At 46.1% G+C, this 25,142-nt stretch overlaps 1 protein-coding gene across 8 annotated transcripts in view; it reads left to right on the forward strand.

The window, feature by feature from the left end:
* The window catches only part of RFWD3 (ring finger and WD repeat domain 3), a 56,521-nt gene extending 33,768 nt beyond the window's left edge, over window positions 1-22,753 (forward strand). For 5 of the 8 annotated variants that reach the window (XM_065567772.1, XM_065567771.1, XM_065567770.1 and 2 more), the window contains 6 exons: window positions 5,517-5,667; window positions 7,942-8,118; window positions 14,436-14,480; window positions 17,072-17,286; window positions 17,806-18,023; window positions 21,085-22,753. In XM_065567772.1, coding sequence (XP_065423844.1) covers window positions 5,517-5,667; window positions 7,942-8,118; window positions 14,436-14,480; window positions 17,072-17,286; window positions 17,806-18,023; window positions 21,085-21,228 — 950 coding nt within the window. In that variant the 3' untranslated portion in view covers window positions 21,229-22,753. The remainder of the gene's footprint in view (window positions 1-5,516; window positions 5,668-7,941; window positions 8,119-14,435; window positions 14,481-17,071; window positions 17,287-17,805; window positions 18,024-21,084) is intronic. The other 3 variants (XM_065567773.1, XM_008175378.4, XM_065567768.1) reach the window with 1 other exon arrangement.
* The last annotated feature ends 2,389 nt before the right edge of the window (window positions 22,754-25,142 follow it).

Genomic DNA, 25,142 nt, shown 5'->3' on the forward strand with positions numbered 1-25,142 from the left:
TTCCCTGGAATATGAGGAGCGGGATCTAAGATGTCCCCCAGTCACAGGTGTCTTAACAAGGGAAGAATAGCATGGAGAAATGTCATTGTTGTCATCCTGCTCACTTGAGAGGTGTGAGGGAGCAGGGGATATTTGTAAGTAAGGTGCCGACGATCCCAGTGAGAGGTCAGTGCCTAGTAGAGGAGATTCTATGGTGGGAGAGATAGCCAGGTCTCTATGGTGGAGAAACTTGGACGGTGCGGCGGCTGATAGTGCTGAATGATGAGGCACTATAGGCATGTAAGGCACCGTGTATTGAGACGGTGCCGATGCAGGAGGCGCAGTCTGTACCGGTGGCACTGTGTGCTGTGCTGATATAGGTGCCTTAGGCAGTATCTGCACCATAGACGCCGCATGCTGAGCTGGTGCTGATGATGTAGGTGCTATAGACTAAGGGGGTGTCGCGCGTGAGGTTGGTGTCAAGAAGTATGGCATGGGAAGCACGGGCAGCGGAGCTTGTAGCATCGGTGCCAAATTCAGATGCATTGGCACTGCAGCAGTAGTTTGTGATATTAGTGCCGTCTGACTAGTCGGTACCTGTCAAGGCTCCTTCCCCACTCTGAACTTTAGGGTACAGATGTGGGGGCCTGCATGAAAACTTCTAAGCTTAACTACCAGCTTAGATCTGGTCCGCTGCCACCACTCCCAATGTGCTAATTCCCTTCCCTGGGTAGCCTTGAGAGACTCTTCACCAATTCCCTGGTGAATACAGATCCAAACCCCTTGGATCTTAAAACAAGGAAAAAATAACCATCCCCTCTCCTTTCTCCCACCAACTCCTGGTGGATCAAGATCCAGCCCCCTTGGCTCTAAAAACAAGGAAAAATCAATCAGGTTCTTAAAAAGAAGGCTTTTAATTAAAGAAAAAGGTAAAAATCATCTCTGTAAAATCAGGATGGAAAATAACTTTACAGGGTAATCAAACTTAAAGAGCCCAGAGGACCCCTCTCTATCCTTTGGTTCCAAGTTACAGCAAACAGAGGTAAACGCCCTAGTATTTTACTAGATACATTTACAAGTTGAGAAAACAAAGATAAAACTAACACGCCTTGCTTGGCTGTTTACTTACAAGTTTGAAATATGAGAGACTTATTCAGAAAGATTTGGAGAGCCTGGATTGATGTCTGGTCCCTCTTAGTTCCAAGAGCAAACTCTCCCCAAAACAAAGAGCACAAACAAAAGCCTTCCCCCCAACCGAGATTTGAAAGTATCTTGTCCCCTTATTGGTTCTTTGGGTCAGGTGTCAGCCAGGTTACCTGAGCTTCTTAACCCTTTACAGGTAAAAGGATTTTGGAGTCTCTGGCCAGGAGGGATTTTATAGTATTGTACACAGGAGAGCTGTTACCCTTCCCTTTATAGTTATGACACATACCATGAAGGACTCGCGTGCCACACTAAGGTGGCAGGTGTATGAATGCCGAGGGACAAGGATGAGAGAAGACAGATATCAACCTTACCAACGCCCACGATATCCCTCCTACACCGAACAACAGCAAAGACATTACAATCCACAGAACAGCAACGCCGTAGACCTAGAACCCAATGACGCCGCCTCCCACCATCTGCAGCACCTCAACCCCCTCCATCAAACAAGCAGATTTGAAGCTTTGGTCGAGGGTATAGAAGATCTCCCACCCACTCCAGCGCCTACTGCAATCATCCATCCTTTTGGAAACAGTCTGCTCCCATTCCTTACCAATTGTGAAGCTATCATTATGGACAAATGGGTCCTAGAAATCATCCAATCGGGTTATAGTATCCCCTTCCTCTCCATGCCCCCACCCCTCCCTCCCCGTCGCTCTTCAGGGACCCCTCTCACGAACACTAGCTCTGTCAAGAGGTGCACCATCTTCTACAACCAGGAGCAGTGAAGCAGGTATCCACTTCACACCCTGGGAAGGGATTTTATTCCCACTATTTCTTGACCGAAAAGAAAAGTGGGGAATGGTGACCTATTCTCGATTTTTGACAACTAAACAGGTTAGTCAAGAAACAAAAATTCAGGATGGTTACCCTGTCAATCATTCCGGCGTTGCAGCAGGGAGATTGGTTTTTAGCCCTCGACCTGCAGGATGCGTATTTTCATGTCTCTATACACCCTGCCCACAGATGCTTTCTCAGATTAGTGTTGGGCTCAGATCACTTCAAAGCATGGCTACTCAATGGCTCTCTAATGAGAAACAAGCATGCTTAGAGCAAGTCCGGGCAGTTTGATTACATGGCAGGACACACTCCACACTTACTACCTATCTGCAGAAATTGAAATGGTTCACCACTTGGTGTTCTGCCAAACACACCGCTCTGGCTTCCGCCCCTCTGATACTAGACTACCTTCTAGAACTCAAAATAACCGGGCTTTCTCTTAGCTTGGTAAATGTTCACCTAGTGGCAATCACAACATTCCACCACAAGGTAAATAACGTTGCTGTTTTTGCCCATCCTGTCACAAAAAGATTTCTCAAAGGTATCCAAACGCTCTACCCGGTGTGACAGACCCAGACCAGTGGGGTACAGGAGTCTGGTAGAGGGCAAATATACTGATCACTGGATGAGTAGTTTTCTGTTCCCTGAGTGACCAGAGCAGGGGCTGCACTAGAGTAATCAGGAACCTGCTAAAACCAGTTAAGGCAGGCAGGCTAATTAGGACACCTGGAGCCAATTAAGAAGCTGCTAGAATCAATTAAGGCAGGCTAATCGGCACCTGGGTTTTAAAAGGAGCTCATTTCAGTTTGTAGGGTGAGAGTGTGAGGAGCTGGGAGCAAGAGGCGCAAGGAGCTGAGAGTGAGGGGTGTGCTGCTGGAGGACTGAGGAGCACAAGCGTTATCAGCCACCAGGAGGAAGGTCCTATGGTGAGAATAAGGAAGGTGTTTGGAGGAGGCCATGGGGAAGTAGCCCAGGGAGTTGTAGCTGTCATGCAGCTGTTACAGGAGGCACTATAGACAGCTGCAGTCCACAGGGCCCTGGACTGGAACCCGGAGTAGAGGGCGGGCCCAGGTTCCCTCCAAACCTCCCAATTGACCTGGACTGTGGGTTCTTCCAGAGGGGAAGGTCTCTGGGCTGTTCCCCAACCCACATGGTGAATCTCTGAGGCAAGAAAATCCGCCAATAAGCGCAGGACCCACCAAGATAGAGGAGGAACTTTGTCACACTGGACATAAGACTACCAGCTGAGCCATGGGATCTACACCTGGTCCTCACAGCTTTGATATACAAACCCTTTGAACCCTTGGCTACCTGCTCCTTTCTACACCTATCCATGAAAACCGCTTTCTTCGTAGCAATTACATCTGCCAGACACATGGGAGAATTCTGCGCGCTGATGGCCAAACCTCCTTATACTACCTTCTTCAGAGACAAAGTTACGCTTCGTACACATCCTAAATTCCTTCCTAAGGTGCATTCGTCCTTTCACCTATATGAACCTATTCACCTACCAACATTCTTCCCAAAACCACATGCTAATGCATTTGAGGTAGCAATGCACATGCTTGACGTTCATAGAGCGTTATCCTTCTATCGCGATAGAACGAAGCCATTTAGACAGACCCTTAAGCTCTTTGTATCTATCACTCAACAATCTCGGGGCAAAGCGATCTCCACCCAGAGACTATTCAAATAGATATCAGACTGCATACGTCTGTTACCAATTGAAACAAGTCCAACCTCCTATGGCAATTAAGGCACACTTTACTACAGTGGTTTTCAAACTGCGGGTTGCAACCCAGTACTGGGTCGCGGAATGTAGGGCACTGGGTTGCAGCGGCTCTGGTCAGCACTACCAACCGGGCCATTAAAAGTCCCGTTGGCAGTGCTGCCCGGCTAAGGCAGGCTAGTCCCTAACTGTTCTGACAGTGCACTGTGCCCCGGAAGTGGCCAGCAGCAGGTCTGGCTCCTGGGGGTACGGGCATGGGGCTCCAGGCACTACCGCCACCCCAAGCACTGGCTCCTGGCCAGTGGGAGCTGGGAGGTGGGGTGGGCAGCTGTGCCTGCGGCCGAGAGCTGGGCAGAGCCGCTTCCGGGGTGCAGTGTGGTGCACGGTGCCAGGACAGGCAGGAAGTATGCCTTAGCACCCCCGCTGACCAGGAGCTACCTGTGCCCCAATCCTCAGCCCTGAGCCCCCTCCAAACCCAGAGCCCCTTCCTGCACCCCAAACCCCTCATCCCCGGCCCCACCCCAGAGCCTGCATCCCCAGCCCAGAGCCCTGACCCGCTCCTGCACCCCAGCCCTGAGCCCCCAAACCCCTTATTCCCAGCCCCATCCCTAGCCCTCACTCTTGCACCCCAACCCTCTGCCCCAGCCCTGAGCCCCTCCCACACCCCAAACCCCTCATCCCCAACTCCGTTGGGTCGCGGGCATCAACAATTTTCTTTAACTGGATCACCAGGAAGAAAGTTTGAAAACAACTGCTCTACTAGATCCATGTCCACTTCCGTAGCATTTCTCAGCAATATCCTGCTTTCCGACATATGCAAGGCGGCCACTTGGGCGTCGGACCTTGTGTTTGCTAAACATTACGCTCTCATGCAGGGTCCTTCATCGGACACCTGACTAGGTCAAGCTGTCTTATCTTACCTTATCTTTCTTACCAGATCCGAAATCCTGACCATCCTAAGAGATACCGCTTTTCAGTCACCTGGAGTGGAGCACCCACAGGGACATCTCTCGAAGGAGAAGAGGAGGTTGCTCACCTTGTGCAGTAATAGATGCTCTTCGAGATGAGTGTCCCTGTGGGTGCTCAACTACTCATCCTCTTCCCCTCTACTTTGGAGTTTGGAGCAGGCTCCGTTGTAGAGAAGGAACTGAGGAGTCAGGGCTGTGCACATGCTGTTCAAGCACTGGCGGCGCACGAGGCCCGTACGGGAACTGCTGCAAAAATCTCCGATCAAAGGTGCAGAGATGCACCTTGACCTGGAGTGGAGCACCCACAGGGACACTCACCTCGAAGAACGTCAGTTACTGCATGAAGTGAGTGACTTCCTCTTCTTTCTGAACAGCTTCTCAATTCACCTTAGTCATCTTAGCTTCTATATAGTGACAGCTCTCTGGCTCAGTAATATCTGAATACAACTCCTGTATAGTGACATTTTTAGAGTACAGGTGAACAGTTTACTGGTAATTATTCTTTGAAAGTTCATTATCATCCTGTATAGAGCTCCAGCCACACTGAGCATTGGGATTTGTTTAATTTGGCTAGAATGTCTAGGACCTGAGTCGAGAGCAACTGACAGATCATGTTACTAATGCTGAAATTCTCATGAGTTCTGTCGCCTGGAGGAGCAGAATAAGGAGTTCCGTAGTGATTGATCTCCAGAACAAGATACCTACCCTTCCTGTGCACATTGCTCCCCACAAGTTCAGCATAGATACTGTAGCTCTGAAGTGAGACCATGGATTAAAGCCAGACACCCCAATAACTTGATGTAGTCACCAGCATACACAGTATCTGACTGATCAGCTTTGTCCTTTCTTCATGACAGGTTGTGGCGTTAAGATGATGAGTGCTGCCAACCTGAAGAGCAGTCAGTACATTCCCATCCACAGTAAGCAGATCCGGGGACTGGCCTTCAGTAATCGAACAGATGGCTTGCTGCTGTCTGCTGCTTTGGACCACACACTCAAACTTACCAGGTGTGCTGCTGCTGAACAGGGGCAGTCCACCCCATCTGCCCTTCACATTTTCCAGGGTTTGGCTTTATCTCTAGCTCACCTCTGTGTGCGCTTTGGAGCACCCATTTTTTCTTTCTTGCAGGGAGTTGAGAACAGATCTCAGTTTGAGCTTCATCCGTCTTCTGGAATGTGGGCATTAACCTGATGAATTGTTCTCACTTCCTAGTCCCTTGAATTAGGAAGGGACTATGGCCCTACCTTTTCCTGGTCCCTCCTCCCAGTGGCATCTCTGGGTACAGCTTTGAAAGTAAACCAGCACAGATCAGCTGTATCTTGTGGTACAGATGTAACGTTATCTGCTAGTGTGACTTTTACTTCCTGCTTGATTCTCTTTGATCTAGGATCAGGGTTTTTACTATTTTCCTCTGTGTCTGTTCCCTACTCCTCAGAAGGTTGCTCTGATTTGAAACTTCTAATCAAGGCTGAGCTGCACACACTTGAAGCACATGGACAGAGCACCAAGCAGCACTTCTGAAAACTGCTGTCCCAATAATGTAGGAACAATACATCTCTACAGCTGGGCTGGTAGACTTAAAAGAACATGCTGGGGTAGAGGAATCCCACAGGATAGGTGGGATGTATTCCTCCAGTACTGGTAGTCTGTAGCAGAAGCCCATTGAGTATTGTGATGTTGGGGTATTTTGTCTCCTTACTCCATACTATCTATATCAGTATTTCTCACTGACTGACTAAACATCTTGAGATCCAGTGCTACTCGACTTAACATTTCTCTTTTCAGTTATGACAGGCTACAGTTATGCCTTCTAGGGTGTGAGGTCGATGTCTCTTCCAGTTCTTCATGCTCTTGGCATACATGTATACACAGTTAAGAAAGTTTTTTCCCATTCCTATTGTCTATATGGTGGAATATGTCAGATAGATACTTTTGAGTTAAACAAGTTCCTCCTTCCTGCCTACTTCAAACCCAGTGTGTAAGTTCTGAGCCTGTAAGGTTGGTACTCTTGCATAATTGGAAACAGTTTAATGCAAGTAGTTGCCACTCATCACAGAATTTATACCAGTGCTTGATACCCAAACCTTCCTCTTTACACTACTGATACGTCCATCAGTTGGTCTCCAACAAGTTGTATCCAGTCTTCACTTTTGCTTGATACCAGAATGTTCTCTCAGAAGATTGCCTGCTTCAACCTACTCTTCGCTTTCCCTTCATTGGTCCCTCAGGTTGCTTGACTGTGTCAACCTCCCTTCTCTAATCACTTGTTGCCATTTGCATACACCTAATAAGAATTCTCCAGGATGTGCTTTGTCCTTTTTGTTACATCTCCTGTTCTGGTACGTGGAAGAAAACATAACACGTTGTTCTCTACATAAGTCACTGCTGTCTGGTTCCCAACTATTGGAATCTTCATCAGGGTCACCTGACTTCCCTCCCGCCCCCGGTGGTTCCTTCTGTGCAGAATATCTGTTGTGGGTGTTTTGGGTGAATGACTCTACAGATTCTCTTTTTTTGATATCCTCTTTATCTTTCACCCCTACTAGATCTCAATTTGCCACATGTCTCTGATACATCCCTCCATGCAAAATCCACTTTACTTTCCAGTTTCTTCAGTGACTCCAGCCTCAGCTGTTGTTTCAGCTCCTCTACCTTCTCCCAAACACAGCATACACTCCCGCACTGGCAGTGTTCTTCAAACTATTAAGAATTTTTTGACATTCATATTTGTGTGTGTGTACTTGTACTGTTTTGTTTACCCTATTCACTCTCTAACACTTGCTTAAATCAGTTCCTTTATGTGTTAAATGCTGTTTCTCAGAACTTGAGCTCTCTCCAATAAACAGGCAGAAGAGAATAACTAAGCAAGGTGAGGAATCCTAATGAATGAGGCTCCCAATTTCTGGGATATACAGTATTCTGGGACCACAGTGCAATGCCTTCTCCTCCTATTTCCAGACAAGTAATTTAACCCTGCTCTCCCAACAAAGCAGTTAGGATGTGTCTGAAACTCCTATCCCTGCAGCCAATATAAAGTGATTTGTATATGCTTTGGTGGAATGCTAAATCTTTATACTTTTTGACAGTTTGACAGTGATATACTATCTATATTCAGATTCTTTTCTGAAGTATGGGGATTAAAATCTGTAGTGGGGAACAGCCTACTATTCAGTTCCTTAGGCAGAGTTTTATTCTAGATTTGTTGGCTGGGTGTGTTACTCTGAGTCTTCTCATCCCACAGTATAAGTTTGCATTGTCAACATATTCCTTTGCCTCCACAGTTTGACAACAAATACTGTGGTCCAGTCATACAATGCCGGCCGCCCTGTGTGGAGCTGCTGCTGGTGCCTTGATGATACCAATTATATCTATGCTGGGCTTGTCAATGGCTCTATCTTGGTGTATGATCTAAGGGACACAAGCTCTCATGTCCAGGAACTAGCCCCTCAGAAGTCCAGGTATGGTTTCACACTCTCTATCCCAGAATTTCACAAGGGCACTGCAAGTTAAATGTAGCATCTTACACAGGTGAGTATAATCACCTGATTAAACAGCATCTTTTGTGCACATCTTTTGTAAGCTGTAAAAATATTGGCTCATAACTTAACCAGGGCAGATTCAGAACCAGGAGCAGGGATGGAACAATCTGAGATACTGTCATCTCTGCAATTCTGCACCTGAGAATTAAACATTAGTACAAATTTCTGGTCAGGATTCCCTGGGAGCTGTGTGGTATAGTTTGAACACTAAAACGGGCTATGCTTGCCAATGTCTGGAGCATGCTGAGAAGTCTTATACCAGGCAACTTGAGTTTGAGCCTCTGAGTACTATTAGATTCTCTTCACAACATGGCACTTCTATTGGTATAAGGTATTAGACTCTGGGAAGGGCATAGGATTAATGTGACTAATTACGTTCTGCCTCCCTACTGTCCTCTTTCGTAGGTAGCAGGGACAAGTTGTTTGATGATTGGTTCCTAAACACGTTAAGAGACATTCTGAGTATACATGTGTAGTAGCGTACAAAAGGTTTTCCCAGGGAGAGCCAGTGCCCAGCATACAGGAATAGTGGCAAGATACAAATAGTTTTCTTCAGGGTTCCCTTAGTGTTTTGGCTCTGATGCTTCCGTAATGTTGCAAGGTGGAGCAGGTCCTTTAAAGTGTTTGCAAGTGCTTCTTTGGGCATTGCAGCCTTTTGACTTGTGGTCACCTCTTACAGGATTAGTAAATTGTTACCCACAGTCCTGGAACATGGCATGTCTACATGCCCATCATTATGGGTAGGATCCTACCAAATTCATGGTTCACTTTGGTCAATTTCACAGCCTCAGGGTCTTAAAATTGGTCAGTTTCACAATTTCAGATGTTTACATCTGAAATTTCAGGGTGTTATAACTGTGGGGTCCTGATCTAAAAGGGGATTGTGGGAGGGGGTCCCAAAGCTGTTGTAGGGGGGTTACAGGATTGCTATACTCACTTCTGTGCTGCCTTCAAAGCTCAGTTCTGAAGGCAGCAGCTGCAGAGTTTCCTGCAGCTGGAGAGGCTCCCAGAGGTGGAGGTAGGTCAGCTATCTCCAGTGCTGCTGGGAGCACCCCAACTAGGGGCTCCTACCTGCTAGTTGGGGCCAGTACTGGATTAACACATTGGTCCATGGGGCCTATCCCAGTGCCTCGGACAATTTGAAAAATGGGTGCCACAGCCCTGGCAGGAGCCACAGGATGGAAGCCCCGAACCCCAGCAGGTGCTGAAGCCCCAAGCCTGGGCAGGAGCCAGGAGTGAGGATAGAAGCCCTGAACCTGGGCAGCTCAGAGTCAGGGCAGGAGCTGTGGGGGGCAAAAGCCCCAAGTCCTGGGTGGCAGCCCCCAGCTCAGGTTGCTGAGCCCGGGCGGGAGCCACTGGGGGAGGGAGCAGAAGCCCCGGAGCTTGAGCACCAAGAGCCCGGGCAGGAGCCATGGGGGAGGGGGATGGGGACAAACGGCAGCAGCAGCCCTGGAGCTCGGACAGGAGTCGGGGGGAGGGGGGAAAGCCCTGAGCTTGGCTGGAACTGCAGGGGGTGGCAGCCCCCAGCCCAGGTCCCTGATCCTGGGCAAGAGACACAGGGGAGAGGGAGCAGAAGCCCCAGAGCTCAAGCACCCAGAGCCCAGGCAGGAGCTGTGGGGGGTGGCAGCCCCAGCCCAGGTCTCTAAGCCCAGGCAGGAGCCACAGGGGTGGAAGCCCCGAGTCCCAGCTGGAGCCCAAGCAGCCCCCAGCCCTGACCAGAGCCATGGGGGGGTAGAAGCCTGGAGCCCACTCTCACTTCTACGCTGCCTATGGCGGTGCGTCTGATCTCCCTCCGATAACTTGCAGGGGAAGGACAAGTCCTGTCCCTACTCAATGCAGCTGATTTTGGGGAGATCAGATTTCACGGGGAAAGGCTTATTTCACGGTCCGTGACATGTTTTTCATGGCTATAAAATTGGTAGGGCCCTGATTATGGGACTACATTTTTTTGTTTTGATAGAGGAAAGTTGGGACATAAGCCCCTGAAACACTAAGATCATTACCTCTCTGGATTTTATTTCACCCTTGCTAGTTCAGATATGGGGAAGTAGAGGAATCTTAGCCAAAATTATCGTTGGGTAACAGAGAAAGGTTGAGTAGTATTGTGTAAATGACTTCCAAAGGCTGCTATTCTTGTGCTTAGGCCTTGGGGATTAGCGCTGTGGTCAATGCCAAGTATCTCACTTCATCAGGAGCTGACTGAGGAGATAGCTGAGCCGTTAGTGATTATCTTATCTTTGAAAACTCATGAAGACAGGAGAGATTCCAGAGGACCTGAAAAGGGCAAAGTAGTACCCATCTATAAAAAGGGGAATAAGGACAACTCAGGGAATTACAAACCACTCAGCTTAACTTCAGTACCTGGTAAGATAATGGAGCAAATAATTAAGCAATCAATTTGCAAACACCTAGAAGATAATAAGGTGATAAGTAACAGTCAGCATGTCAAACCAACCTTATAGCTTTCTTTGACAGGGTAATAAGGCTTGTGGATGGGGGGAAGCGGTAGATGGGGGGGGGGGGGAGGGGTAGCTCAGTGGTTTGAGCATTGGCCTGCTAAACCCAGGGTTGTTTGTTCAGTCCTTGAGGGGACCATTTAGGGATCTGGGATAAAAATCTGTCTGGGGATTGGCCCTGCTTTGAGCAGGGGGTTGGTCCCTTCCAACCCTGATATTCTATGATTCTATGTGGTATATCTTGCCTCTAGCAAGGATTTTGATACTGTCTCTCATAACCTTCTCATAAACAAACTAGGAAAATACAACTTAAATGGAGCTACTATAAGGTGGGTACATAACTTGTTGGAAAACTGTTCCCAGTTTTGAGGATATTGATATAATAAGCATCACAGAAACCTGGTGGACTGAGAGCAATCAATGGGACACAATCATTCCGGGGTACAAAATATATCGGAAGGACAGAACAGGTCGTGCTGGGGGGGGAGTGGCACTATATGTGAAAGAAAATGTACAATCAAATGAAGTAAAAACCTTAAGCAAATCCGCATGTTCCATAGAATCTCTATGGATACAAATTTCATGCTGTAATAAGAATATAACATTAGGGATCTATTATCGACCACCTGACCAGGACGGTGATAATGATGATGAAATGCTAAGGGAAATTAGAGAGGCTATCAAAATTAAGAACTCAATAATAGTGGGGGATTTCAATTATCCCCATATTGACTGGGAACATTTCACTTCAGGACGAAATGCAGAGATAAAATTTCTCGATACTTTAAATGACTGCTTCATGGAGCAGCTGGTACGGGAACCCACAAGGGGAGAGGCAACTCTAGATTTAGTCCTGAGTGGAGCGCAGGAGCTGGTCCAAGAGGTAACTATAGCAGGACCGCTTAGAAATAGTGACCATAATACAATAGCGTTCAACATCCCTGTGGTGGGAAGAACATCTCAACAACCCAACACTGTGGCATTTAATTTCAAAAGGGGGAACTATGCAAAAATGAGGGGGTTAGTTAAACAGAAGTTAAAAGGTACAGTGACTAAAGTGAAATCCCTGCAAGCTGCATGGGCGCTTTTTAAAGACATCATAATAGAGGCCCAACTTCAATGTATACCGCAAATTAAGAAACACAGTAAAAGAACTAAAAAAGAGCCACCGTGGCTTAACAACCATGTAAAAGAAGCAGTGAGAGATAAAAAGACTTCCTTTAAAAAGTGGAAGTCAAATCCTAGTGAGGCAAATAGAAAGGAGCATAAACGCTGCCAAATTAAGTGCAAGAATGTAATAAGAAAAGCCAAAGAGGAGTTTGAAGAACGGCTAGCCAAAAACTCCAAAGGTAATATCAAAATGTTTTTTAAATACATCAGAAGCAGGAAGCCTGCTAAACAACCAGTGGGGCCCCTTGATGATCGAGATACAAAAGGAGCGCTTAAAGATGATAAAGTCATTGCGGAGAAACTAAATGGATTCTTTGCTTCAGTCTTCACGGCTGAGGATGTTAGGGAGATTCCCAAACCTGAGCTGGCTTTTGTAGGTGACAAATCTGAGGAACTGTCACGGATTGAAGTGTCACGAAAGGAGGTTTTGGAATTAATTGATAAACTTAACATTAATAAGTCACCGGGACCAGATGGCATTCACCCAAGAGTTCTGAAAGAACTCAAATGTGAAGTTGCGGAACTGTTAACTAAGGTTTGTAACCTGTCCTTTTAAATCGGCTTCTGTACCCAATGACTGGAAGTTAGCTAACGTAACGCCAATATTTAAAAAGGGCTCTAGAGGTGATCCCGGCAATTACAGACCGGTAAGTCTAATGTCTGTACCGGGCAAATTAGTTGAAACAATAGTTAAGAATAAAATTGTCCGACACATAGAAAAACATAAACTGTTGAACAATAGTCAACATGGTTTCTGTAAAGGGAAATCGTGTCTTACTAATCTATTAGAGTTCTTTGAAGGGGTCAACAAACGTGGACAAAGGGGATCCAGTGGACATAGTGTACTTAGATTTCCAGAAAGCCTTTGACAAGGTCCCTCACCAAAGGCACTTATGTAAATTAAGCTGCCATGGGATAAAAGGGAAGGTCCTTTCATGGATTGAGAACTGGTTAAAAGACAGGGAACAAAGGGTAGGAATAAATGGTAAATTCTCAGAATGGAGAGGGGTAACTAGTGATGTTCCCCAAGGGTCAGTCCTCCGACCGATCCTATTCAACTTATTCCTAAATGATCTGGAGAAAGGGGTAAACAGTGAGGTGGCAAAGTTTGCAGATGATACTAAACTGCTAAAGATAATTAAGTCCAAAGCAGACTGTGAAGAACTTCAAAAAGATCTCCCAAAACTAAGTGATTGGGCAACAAAATGGCAAATGAAATTTAATGTGGATAAATGTAAAGTAATGCACATTGGAAAAAATAACCCTAAGTATACATACAATATGATGGGGGCTAATTTAGCTACAACAAGTCAGGAAAAAGATCTTGGAGTCATCGTGGATAGTTCTCTGAAAATGTCCACGCAGTGTGCAGAGGCGGTCAAAAAAGCAAACAGGATGTTATGAATCATTAAAAAGGGGATAGAGAATAAGACTGAGATATATTATTGCCCTTATATAAATCGATGGTACGCCCTCATCTCGAATACTGCGTACAGATGTGGTCTCCTCGTCTCAAAAAAGACATACTGGCACTAGAAAAGGTTCAGAAAAGGGCAACTAAAATGATTAAGGGTTTGGAACGGGTCCCATATGAGGAGAGATTAAATGAGGAGAGATTATCTTCAGCTTGGAAAAGAGGAGACTAAGGGGGGATATGATAGAGGTATATAAAATCATGAGTGATGTGGAGAAAGTGGATAAGGAAAAGTTATTTACTTATTCCCATAATACAAGAACTAGGGGTCATCAAATGAAATTAATAGACAGCAGGTTTAAAACAAATAAAAGGAAGTTCTTCTTCACGCAGCGCACAGTCAACTTGTGGAACTCCTTACCTGACGAAGTTGTGAAGGCTAGGACTATAACAGAGTTTAAAAGAGAACTGGATAAATTCATGGTAGTTAAGTCCATTAATGGCTATTAGCCAGGACGGGTAAGAAATGGTGTCCCTAGCCTCTGTCTGTCAGAGGATGGAGATGGATGGCAGGAGAGAGATCACTTGATCATTGCCTGTTAGGTTCACTCCCTCTGGGGCACCTGGCATTGGCCACTGTCGGTAGACAGGATACTAGGCTAGATGGACCTTTGGTCTGACCCGGTACGGCCTTTCTTATGCTCAGAGAGTAGTATCAGTGGTTCAGTCAAGCTGGTAGGGCATATCAAGTGGTGTCCCGCATGGATCAGTTCTGGGTCTGGTTCTGTTCAGTATCTTCATTGGTGATTTAGATGTCGCAGAGAGTACACTTATAAAGATAGTGGACGATACCAAGCTATGAGGGGTTGCAAGTGATTTGGAGGATAGGATAAAAATTCAAAATGATCTGGACAAACTGGAGAAATTGTCTGAAGTAAATAGGATGAAATTCAATAAGGACAAATGCAAAGTACTCCATTTAGGAAGGAACAATCAGGTGCACACATACAAAACTGGAAATTACTGCCTAGGAAGGAGTACTGCAAAAAGGGATCTGGGGGTCATGGTGGACCACAAGCTAGTCAACAGCATAACACTGTTGCAAAAAAAGCAAACATCATTCTGGGATGTATTAGCAGGAGTGTTATAAACAAGACACAAGAAGTAATTCTTCTGCTCTACTCTGCATTGATTAGGCCTCAACTGAAGTACTGTGTCCAGTTCTGGGCGCCACATTTCAGGTAAGATGTGGATAAATTGGAGAAGGTCCAGAGAAGAGTGACACAAATGTTTAAAGGTCTAGAAAACATAATCTACGAGGGAAGATTGAAAAAATTGGGTTTGTTTACTATGGAAAAGAGAAGACTGAGAGGGGACATAACAGTTTTCAAGTATAAAGGATGTTACAAGGAGGAGGGAGAAAGATTGTTCTCTTTAACCTCTCAGGTTAGGACAAGAAGCTTAAATTGCAACAGGTGAGGTTTAGGTTGGACATTAGGGAAATTTTCTTAACTGTCAGGGTAGTTAATCCCTGGAATAAATTGTAGGGCTGTCAAGCGATTAAAAAAATTAATCACGATGTTAAACAATAGAATACCATTTATTTTAAATATTTTTGGATGTTTACTACATTTTCAAATATATTAATTTCAGTTACAACACAGAATACAAAGTGGACAGTGCTCACTTTATATTTATTTTTGATTACAAATATTTGCACTGTAAAAAACAAAATTGTATTTTTCAATTCACCTCGTACAAGTACTGTAGTGCAATCTCTTTACCATGAAAGTTGAACTTACAAATGTAGAATTATGTGTTGTTATTTTTTTTAAAAAACAACCTGCATTCAAAAATAAAACAATGTTAAAACTTTAGAGCCCACAAGTGCACTCAGTCCTCCTTCTTGGTCACCAATCACTCAGATAAAGTTGATTACAATTTGCAGGTGATAATGCTGCCTGCTTCTTGTTTACAATGTCACCTGAAAGTGAGAACAGGCATTCACATGGCATGTTTTAGCTGGCATTGCAAGATATTTACGTGTCAGATGCGCTAAAGATTCATATGTCCCTTTATGGTTCAACCATCATTCCAGAGGACATGCTTCCATGCTGATGATGGATTTTGCTTGATAACGATCCAAAGCAGAGCGGACCGACGCATGTTCATTTTCATCATCTGAGTCAGATGCCACCAGCAGAAGATTGATTTTCTTTTTTGGTGATTTGGGTTCTGTAGTTTTCGCATTAGAGTATTGCTCTTTTAAGACTTCTAAAAGTAAGCTCCACACCTCGTCCCTCTCAGATTTTGGACAACACTTCTGATTCTTACTCAGACCTTGGGTTGAGTGCTGTAGCTATTTTTAGAAATCTCACATTGGTACGTTCGCTGCGTTTTGTCAATCTTCTGTGAAAGTGTTCTTAAACTAACATGTGCTGGGTCATCATCCGAGACTGCTATAATATGAAATGTATGCAGAATGCGGGTAAAACAGAGCAGGAGATGTACAATTCTCCCCCAAAGAGTACAGTCACAAATCTAATTAATGCATTATTTTTTTAATGAGCAATCTTAACATGGAAGCGTGTCCTCTGGAATGGTGTCCGAAGCATGAAGGGGCATCCTCATGTATAGCATATCTGGCATGTAAATACCTTGCAGTGCCGGCTACAAAAGTGCCATGACAATGCCTGTTCTCACTTTCAGGGGACATTGTAAATAAGAAGCAGGCAGCAGTATCTCCCGTAAATGTAAACAAACTTGTTTGTCTTGGCGATTGGCAGAATGAGAAGTAGGACTGAGTGGACTTGTAGGCTCTGAAGTTTTACACTGTTTTGTTTTTGAGTGCAGTTATGTAATCAAAAATAAATCTGCATTTGTAAGTTATACTTTAAAGAGATTGCAATTCAGTACTTGTATGAGGTGAATTGAAAAATACTATTTCTTTTGTTTATCATTTTACATGCATATATTTGTAATCAAAAATAATATAGTGAGCACTGTGCACTTTGTATTTTGTGTTGTAATTGAAATCAATATTGAAAATATAGAAACATATCCAAAAATATTTAATAAATTTCAATTGGTATTCCATTGTTATAAGTGCGATTAATCGCGATTAATTGTTTTGAATTAATCATGTGAGTTAACTGTGATTAATTGACAGCCCTAATAAATTGCCTAGGGAGGTTGTGGAATCTCCATAACTGGAGATTTTTAAGAGCAGATTAGACGAACACCTGTCAGGGATGGTCTAGATCAGGGGTTCTCAAACTGGGGGTCATGATTCCTCAGGGGGTCACAAGGTGGTTACATGGGGGCTTGAGCTGTCAGGTCTGTGGGACTGATAGCCCTAAGCCCCCATTAAACTACAATTTCTCCTCCCCACCCCGTTTTTTAATTTATAAGGGGGTGGTCACACTCAGAGTCTTGCTGTGTGAAAGGGGTCACCAATACAAAAAGTTTGAAAACCACTGGTCGAGATAATACTTAGTCCTGCCATGAGAGCAGGGAACTGGACTAGATGACCTCACTAGGTCCCTTCCAGACCTACGATTCTATGATTCTGTGTTTAATTTCATGCTATCATCCTCACGTGGTGTTTCTTTCAAGGGGACATTTTATAGCAATAGTTGTTGCTTAATTCTTGTCCAAAAGCTTCTGATCACTTATGTAAACTGCTCAAGGATGAAGAGGGCTAATTATCAGAAACTTGGCTGTGAACCCCCCTTGAAAAGTGCAACTGGGAGAAATCAAGACTCTGGGTAGGGGCTTGAAAGTGTTAAAGCTGAATACTCGTGTTACAGGCTCTCGCAAATTCTCCTTTCAGGTGTCCTGTGGTGTCCCTGTCCTACCTGCCCCGAATGGCCTCCACCACACTGCCATACGGTGGAGTAGTAGCTGGGACCTTAGAAGGAGGCTGCTTTTGGGAACAGAAGGCCAGCAACTCCTACCGGCCTCACCATCTACCTCTAGAGCCCGGAGGCTGCATTGATATTCAGACTGAAATCAGCACTCGGCACTGCCTTGCAACTTACAGGCCTAGTAAGTAATTGTGTGCAAGTACAGCACCCTCTATGCAGCGCTTTTATCAGTTTGCCGTAATTCTGCCCTGCCACATAAGACACTGCAAGGTGCCAGGATTTGATGGCAGCTTTGGAAGGCTGGCATCTCAGCCGTGGGGAGCTGAGAGCATAGCAGAAATGATGCTTTTACTTATCAGAGGCGAAGGCCTGGATAGCACACTAGTACCATGTCTCCCCTTGGACACAGTAAAGCTTTTTGTGCAGCTGCACGTGTACAGAAGAGAAGCTGCTGAAATGGGGTTGGGAGGAGAAGCCTGGTATGCCTGGCTACAAATGGACTGTTTCTTTTGCCCAGCAATGCCTCTTGCCTAGGGCTTCCATCCCTGTGGTGACCCTGAGTGGGTTTGTATTAGGATTCTCGTCTCTTTGTAGCTTAGTTCTGGCCTTTTCCTGGAGAGGCTACTGTACACTGGGGAAAATTGTATTTGGCAAGTGACTCAGCTTGTCAGTGGCGCTACCCTTTGTCTACATCCCACAGATAAGAGCAACAATTGCCTGCATTGTGTGGTGATGGAACTGTCCTGTAGCCAACTGATGGATGCATCTGTCGACATGGTCTGCTCCTGTCACCCAGTTCAGACATTCAGTGCTGGGCCCACCTGCAAACTGCTGACCAAAAATGCCATCTTTCAGAGTCCAGAGGAGGATGGCAGCATCTTGGTGTGCGCTGGCGATGAGGCCTCAAACTCTGCTATGGTATTTCCTTTTTCCTTTCATTTTCACCGGGCAGTGTTTTATTGCAGTGCTTAGGAGGGAAACCTTATCTGTCCCAACGTTGTTAAATCCAGTGTGATGGAACTTGCATTGTGGGTAACAGAGGTAGGGGTGTGTGTGTGTGTGTGTGTACGTACGTATGTACGTACGTACGTACATTAACTTTCCATACTTGTGGGACTGGCTAACTCCCTGGCAATTTGGAGATACAGCTTTAATCTGTAAACCAGCAATGCACAAAACTAAATGCTGTGTCCTTAAGTTAATTTAAATATAGGCAGGTTGCCCCTGTAGTAAACTTGTCACTGCTTCCTACTGGAGGAATGTAGGTAGGCAGAATGTAATTAGCCATGATAGACTCTGGCAATGGCCTAGGAATTAACACCTTCCTTCAAAGAAAATGTCATCTTGTACAAATGGTACCCCTGCCGGTAGAATGCCACTTACAGTAGCAGCATGCTGGCACACTAGCTCAATACCAACTCACAGGGAAGAGTTTCAAGCCTGCTGAGTTGCAACATCACTTCTTACGATATGGTCTATGGCAGCCCAGGGACTGAACTTCCCTCCTAGAGATGGTCCATCAGGTTAGGGTTGAGTCAGGTTGGCAGGGGACAGTGGAGGAAGACTTGTACTGCTGCCATCTGTGTGGTGTTTGTTCTGAGGTTGAAGGAGGACTTCAGCCTCCAAGGTAAGAGTGTACCTTGGCATTTAGATACGTTTAAAATGCTATGGCTACAGCCCTAAAGCAAACCTCTTGCTTACATAAGGGGTGTGGTAGACAATTGGTCCATCCAGCCTTCCTTGGGAGCAATAAAATATTGGGGAAAGGTGCTAGCTTAACAGCTGTTGGAGACTGATGTAACTGTTCTGTGGTTAGAGAACAGCACAAGAAACTATAGTGCTTCATCCACATTGCCCTGTCAATGTGACTAAACACTGACTTGCAGGGACCATCTCTAGGAGTGAAGATGGTTCATTCTCCATGTCTTCTCTGAAACAAACAACGAGGGTTCTTGTAGATCCTGACCAGATGGAGAAATTACGTCTCAATCCATTATCTCCCATAGGCTGAAGAGCTGTTAGTTGGTAGCTCATAGTCACAGTAAACCCAGGCTGGAATTGAAGAAGTCACAGAAGTGAGAGGCTCCATATCCTATTATTAAAGCGGGGGGGGGGGTGGGGGGGGAGGTTTGCAGGAAAAATCACAGTTTTAACTTCAATCCCCTCCCCTTGCAAAATCTGTGCACAAGCTTTTTTTTTTAATGCATTAAATAGTATTACTAAAATTCTTTCCAGTAAGAGTAACCATAACACACACATGCTATTGATAAATAGAGGTCTTGACTTGATGAAGCATGTAATATTCCTAAATTACATGGGTTTATAGATCTTCTGTTAACTGTACACATAATCACATATCAAAGAACAGGAATACTCTGCGGAAGCACAGTTTTTTGGGTAGGACTTAGGCCAGGGGTGGGCAAACTATGGGCCGGGTCCAGCCCATCAGGACTTTGGATCTGGCCCACGGGATTACCACCCCTGTGGCAGCGCGGGCCCCGCACCGCTCCCAGAAGCAGCCGGCACCATGTCCCTTTGGCCCCTGGGGGCAGAAGGCTCTGTGTGTTGCCCTCGCCTGCAGGCACCACCCCCCGCAGCTCCCATGGGCCGGGAACAGGAAACCACAGCCAATGGGAGCTTCGGGTGAGGTACCCACAGGTGAGGGCAGCATGCGGAGCCCTCTGCTCCCCCTCATTGCCCCAGGGGCCGCAGGGACATGGTGCTGGCTGCTTCTGGGAGTGGTGCGGGGCCAGGGCAGGCAGGGGGCCTGCCTGAGCCCCACTGTGCGCAACTGCCGCTCCGGAGCTGCTCTGGGTAAGTGGTGCCAGGCCAGAGCCCACACCCAGAACCCCTCCTGCACTCTGCACCGCTGCCCTGAGACCCTTTTCCACACTCCGCACCCCCTCCTGGACCCCAACCCCCTTCCCCGATCCCCCTTGTACACCCCACACCCCACACCCCTCCTCTGCCCCAACCCCTTGCCCTGAGCCCCTTCCTGCACACTGCACCCCCTCCCACATCCTGCACTCCCTCACCTTGCCCCAGCCCTACATTCATGACTTTCGCAGAAGTAAGTGTTGAATTTTTTGTGGGAAATGCAAGCTAAAGGAACTTTGTACAGGATTACTGAACCATGGGTCATGTTTTAAGAAAAACTTTAAAAAGCAAAAATCAGACTGCCTCATCACAAATGACCAGCCTTGCCCACTTTCTATTTTCCCTGAGTTAGCACAGGCTACTAAGAACACAGAAGTGAGTGATTGTTTGACTCCAAACGTGCCTTCTGCGTTGTATGTTGACTTTCCTGGGGCTCTGTCTGAGACCTATAGCCCCTAGTGCAAAGTAGCTTGCAGGATCAGGGCATTAATGCCCACCAGACTAACTCTTGACCTGCTTTTATATTCTGCTTACACTGCCTGACCTGCATGTCCAACCTAAGACTGGAGAAGAAAACGTCAAGCTTTTTCAAATAGTCTAGTCTTACGGTTGTCCTGAGGGTTGTCTTATCATTGTCAGTGTGACAGTGAAGGAACTTGTTTTCATTTTTATTTCTCATCTTTGATCACACTTGGCATTGCTGGCCCTGCTGCTTCTGCACCAGCCCATTTTTACAATGAAGTGTTTCCTGGATCAAGTTGTTCGTGTATTCCTAAACCTTGCACTTTCTGTTCATGGCATCTTGAAACCACTTCTGGGTGGATTGGTTTTATGAGAATTGTTTTGAATGGCAGCACCTTGCACAGCCACATTCAGGTGGCACCTCTAAACTCATGTCTCTGATTATCTGACCTGCCAGAGAGGAGGCTAATGGCAAGCTTATTGGCTCAAAAGTGAGTCTCTGCAGGCTGGGGAAGCTGTTGGAAATGGCTAAGCTATCTGGGATGTTTCTCTGAAGAGGGAGCTGCTTCCCACCAGCAACATTAGAAATAAGGCTGAGTGGGAGGTGAGAACTGTGGTGACTGACCTTTGTACTTCACAGGTATGGGATGCTGGAAGTGGCTCCTTACTGCAGAAGCTACAAACTGACCTACCTGTGCTGGACATCTGCCCCTTCACGGTGAACCGCAATAACTTCCTGGCCACTCTCACTGAGAAGATGGTGAAGTTCTACAAGTGGGAGTGAAAAAGGCTTTGTAAGCCTTCTGCAGAGAGGAGCTTCCAAAACGTGCTGCTAAACTACAAATTCCAACAAATTCCCTGCTGTCCCACCACAGCAGCATGGCCCCAGGCTCGGCTTCCTGCATGTGTTGCTCACAGGACAGGAACTGCCACGGCACCTCTCATGTTGGTGCATTCAGGACCTGGGACACAATGGTGCCTGGAGCACTGGTGTTTTGTCTTTTCTCCCCTACCGTAATTTTTAATCTGTCTTTATTCCTTCAGTTGATCCCGAGGTCAGTTTTCTCTATTCTCAGGCAAACTGGCAGCCTGCCTCAATGTAGTGCTCACACTTGGCCTGTCTCCAGCTGCGCAGTGCTATAACTCCCCCTCCCCTGGCTCCCCCTCCCCCCTTGCTGGGACTTGCAAACCCCTTCAGAGAATGACCCAAAGGAAAGGAACTTCTGAGACGCCCCCTGTACTTTGCTGTCCTACTGGCCTTGCTGCATGATGAAGGGGGCTTTAAGTAGCAGTTTGGCTGCAACCTTGTACTTAGATGGGCATTTTCCCAGGAATGTTGTGGACATGTCCTGTAAAGGACTTACTCAGCTGTTCCTATCCTCTTTTTGAGGCTTCTGGGCAAAGCAAGCTTGGTGAGGCTTTTCCATCAATCAAGTATAGCCAACTCTGTGCCATTAGTCTTTGCCATGGAGAAGATAGTTGTGGGACTGGAGTGAGAACACTTTTCTTCTGCATTTTCATATGCATATAGTATGAACCTTGCCGCCTCTTTAGGCGCAGCCCAGTCCAAATGTCATAGAACTGTCTTTTGTCTGGAGAAAGTTGGCAATAGGGTGGGGTGGGGAGACTTTTTTGTGCCTTTTGATGGTAGTTGCAATTCATGTTAACCTTGCCTAAGGCTCAGATGGCTGAACAGAATTGAAAAACAAGAAAGAGAAAATGTTGGCTGCTTTGTTCCAAATTGATTTTCACCAGAGGGTCACAGAATGGTCCCAGTCATCCGTGTCTGTGGCACAATTCTGCACATCTTAGAGGTGAGTCTGAACCAGAATTCCCCATAAAGAGTTGGTGGGGTGGGGGGTGAGCCAAGGGGTTTGAGTGCCAAGTTTGCAGACTGATTCTCAGCCCACGTGTTCCTGTGAGTAAGGACATTTCATTTTCTGACTTGGGGATGAACAGGATTTACATTTCATATTTGTATTTGCCAAAGGCAAACTATCAAGAATGTTACACAAGTTGCAAGACAGTTTCTCTGTATGGGGAACCTGTCCCCGGGCACTGTTCCTTGTGTCAGTCTGTGTAAACGGCATCTTTCATGTTACCAGATCCAGTGTGTTGCTATTTAAATCCACAGAATAGCTTTCCTTTCTAAAACTTGCAGGGATATGAATTTCCTTTGTGCATCTCTTCTTTAAAAATAAGATTATGTAAAATATACACATCTCCATTTAATTATCTATCTTTCTGTGTGATATTTTGTTCCTCTATTTTTATGTGATGTGAAAAATAAAGCATTTATCATTATAGAACCTGCTTCTGCTGATGTAACTGTCTGACCCTGTGAAATGTGCGCTTTAGAGATGTGCTTCCATCTAGATGAATTATAAACAAGGCTCCGTGTACTCTGGCAAGGATCCATACATTTGATAGGACTTCCAGATTGGATGTGGGAGTTTCAGGTATATTTACTAATAGAGGCTTCTAGTGAATGTAATGTGAAAATTGAATCCCCTATGGTGGTTTCCATATCAAAATCAACAGGAGTACTTGTGGCACCTGAGAGACTAACAAATTTATTTGAGCATAAGCTTTCGTGGGCTACAGCCCACTTCATCAGATGCATAGAATGGAAGATATAGTAAAAAGATATATATACATACAGAGAACATGAAAAGGTGGGAGTTGTCCTACCAACTCTAGGAGGCTGATTAATTAAGATGAGCTATTATCAGCAGGAGAAAAAAAACTTTTGTAGTGAGAATCAAGATGGCCCATTTCAGACAGTTGACAAAACTGTGTGAGGATACTTAACATGGGGAAATAGATTCAATTTGTGTAATGACCCAGCCACTCCCAGTTTCTATTCAAGCCCAAATTAATGGTATCTAGTTTTGCATATTAATTCAAGTTCAGCAGTTTCTTGTTGGAGTCTGTTTTTGAAGCTTTTCTGTTGCAAAATTGCCACCTTTAAGTATGTTACTGAGTGACCAGAGAGTCACTCCCATTGTGTAGTGTTGGGGGTAACCTGCTCTCTAGGAGGGGGCAGAGGTGCCTTTGGCAGGCTAGTGTGGAAAGAAGAAAGGGCTGTTAGTCTCTCTAGTGCCACAAGTACTCCTGTTCTTTTTGCGGATACAGACTAGCACGGTTGCTACTGTGAAACATATCAAAATCAATTTGTCTTACGCTGACCGCCATCTTTCAGTTTTGCAGCAGATTTTATATTGACAAAGCAAAATTATATTGTAGAAATGATTGGGGATTGTACAGGAAAATATGGAGGGATGGACAGCTGCCTAGAGGGACAATTGATGATCTTCTTTGAGGACTGTCCCTGTGGGTGCTCCACTTTTAGGTGTTTGAGCGCCCCTGCACTTCTAGTCGGAGATTTAAGGTAGCAGTGCCCTGGTTGGCTATGCACTTGCTGCAGCCAACTCGTGCTGCTCTGAGTGGGTATTGCGTGCAGCCAACCATCCCCCAGTTTCTTCTTTGCCGCAGTTGGCTTTGGTCGGAACAACAGCAGCACCTCAGAATAATCTTCCTCAGAATACTTTTTCCTTTTCTTTTTGCCCGAAATTACCCCTTCCTGTTCCCTGTGGGGTTCCTGTCTTTCCATCTAAAAAAAAAACAAAAAACAATCACCACCAGAGACTCTCTTCAAATGACTATGCCTGGCTCCCCAGGCTTAAACATTGCCTCACCCGTAGACTGTCAATACCAGTGTGTTCACTGCTTGGGGGAGACTCACGTTATGCAGAAGTGCCACCACTGCAAAAAGTTAACGGCAAGTCGGATGACCAGACAGCAAGTGTGAAAAATCAGGACGGGGGGTGGGGGGATAATAGGAGCCTATATAAGAAAAAGACCCAAAATCGGGACTGTCCATATAAAATCAGGACATCTGGTCACCCTAACGGCAAGGACCAGAAAGGCTAGGGAACTCCAGCTCAAACTTGCTTATGGAGAAATCCCTGTGTCCTGCCTCTGACCCTTAGCAGGGGACCCCTCCCTACTGGCTCCCTCACCCACCAACTGCCCTGTCGGACATGGGATCCTCCTCTAAGATGAGCACAAAGGATCCAACCCCCATGAAAAGAAAGAAGCGGTCTCACTCCTCCCCCCGGGGAGACAAACCATGTAAAAAGCGATCTCCGACCGCTAAATCCTCCCCAGTACCATCAGCACGCAGAGCCTTGGCCCACGTGGCACCAGGTTCGTCCAGTGCAGAGGCAACCTGAGGAGCGAAAGACCCGGTGCAGTCTAGCTCTAAGACAGGCTTAGTTTGGCTGTGACTACCTGTTCCCTCAGAGCCTAGAGAGCTGAAGCCCTCAGCACCAAGCAGTGCTATGGCGCCACCTGCTGTTCCTATATATTACAGCAAGCCCACAGTACCGGCAGCACAGACGCTGACTAACCTCTGTGCGCCTCCTATGCCTGCACCTAACTTCCCAGTGCCGCAAAATTTGGTTAGCCAGGCAGACCTTTTCGTTGCCTCCACCCTGGGCACGCCTCTTCGGCACAGACAGCACCCCAGCCAGACCAGCCATGAGTCTCACAGCTACACCTGCTGGCTCAGCCCCTCCTCTCTCAAGCGATGAGGAGGATGAAGTGGCTGTAGGGTTGGGCACCCCATGCCATTCATCACCCAAACCTGGAACCTCAGGGTTACAACTCACAGTGTGGCAACCCCCTCAATGGATG

The sequence above is a fragment of the Chrysemys picta genome, chromosome 14 (genome assembly GCF_011386835.1).
Source record: "Chrysemys picta bellii isolate R12L10 chromosome 14, ASM1138683v2, whole genome shotgun sequence".
Taxonomy (NCBI): Eukaryota; Metazoa; Chordata; order Testudines; family Emydidae; genus Chrysemys; species Chrysemys picta.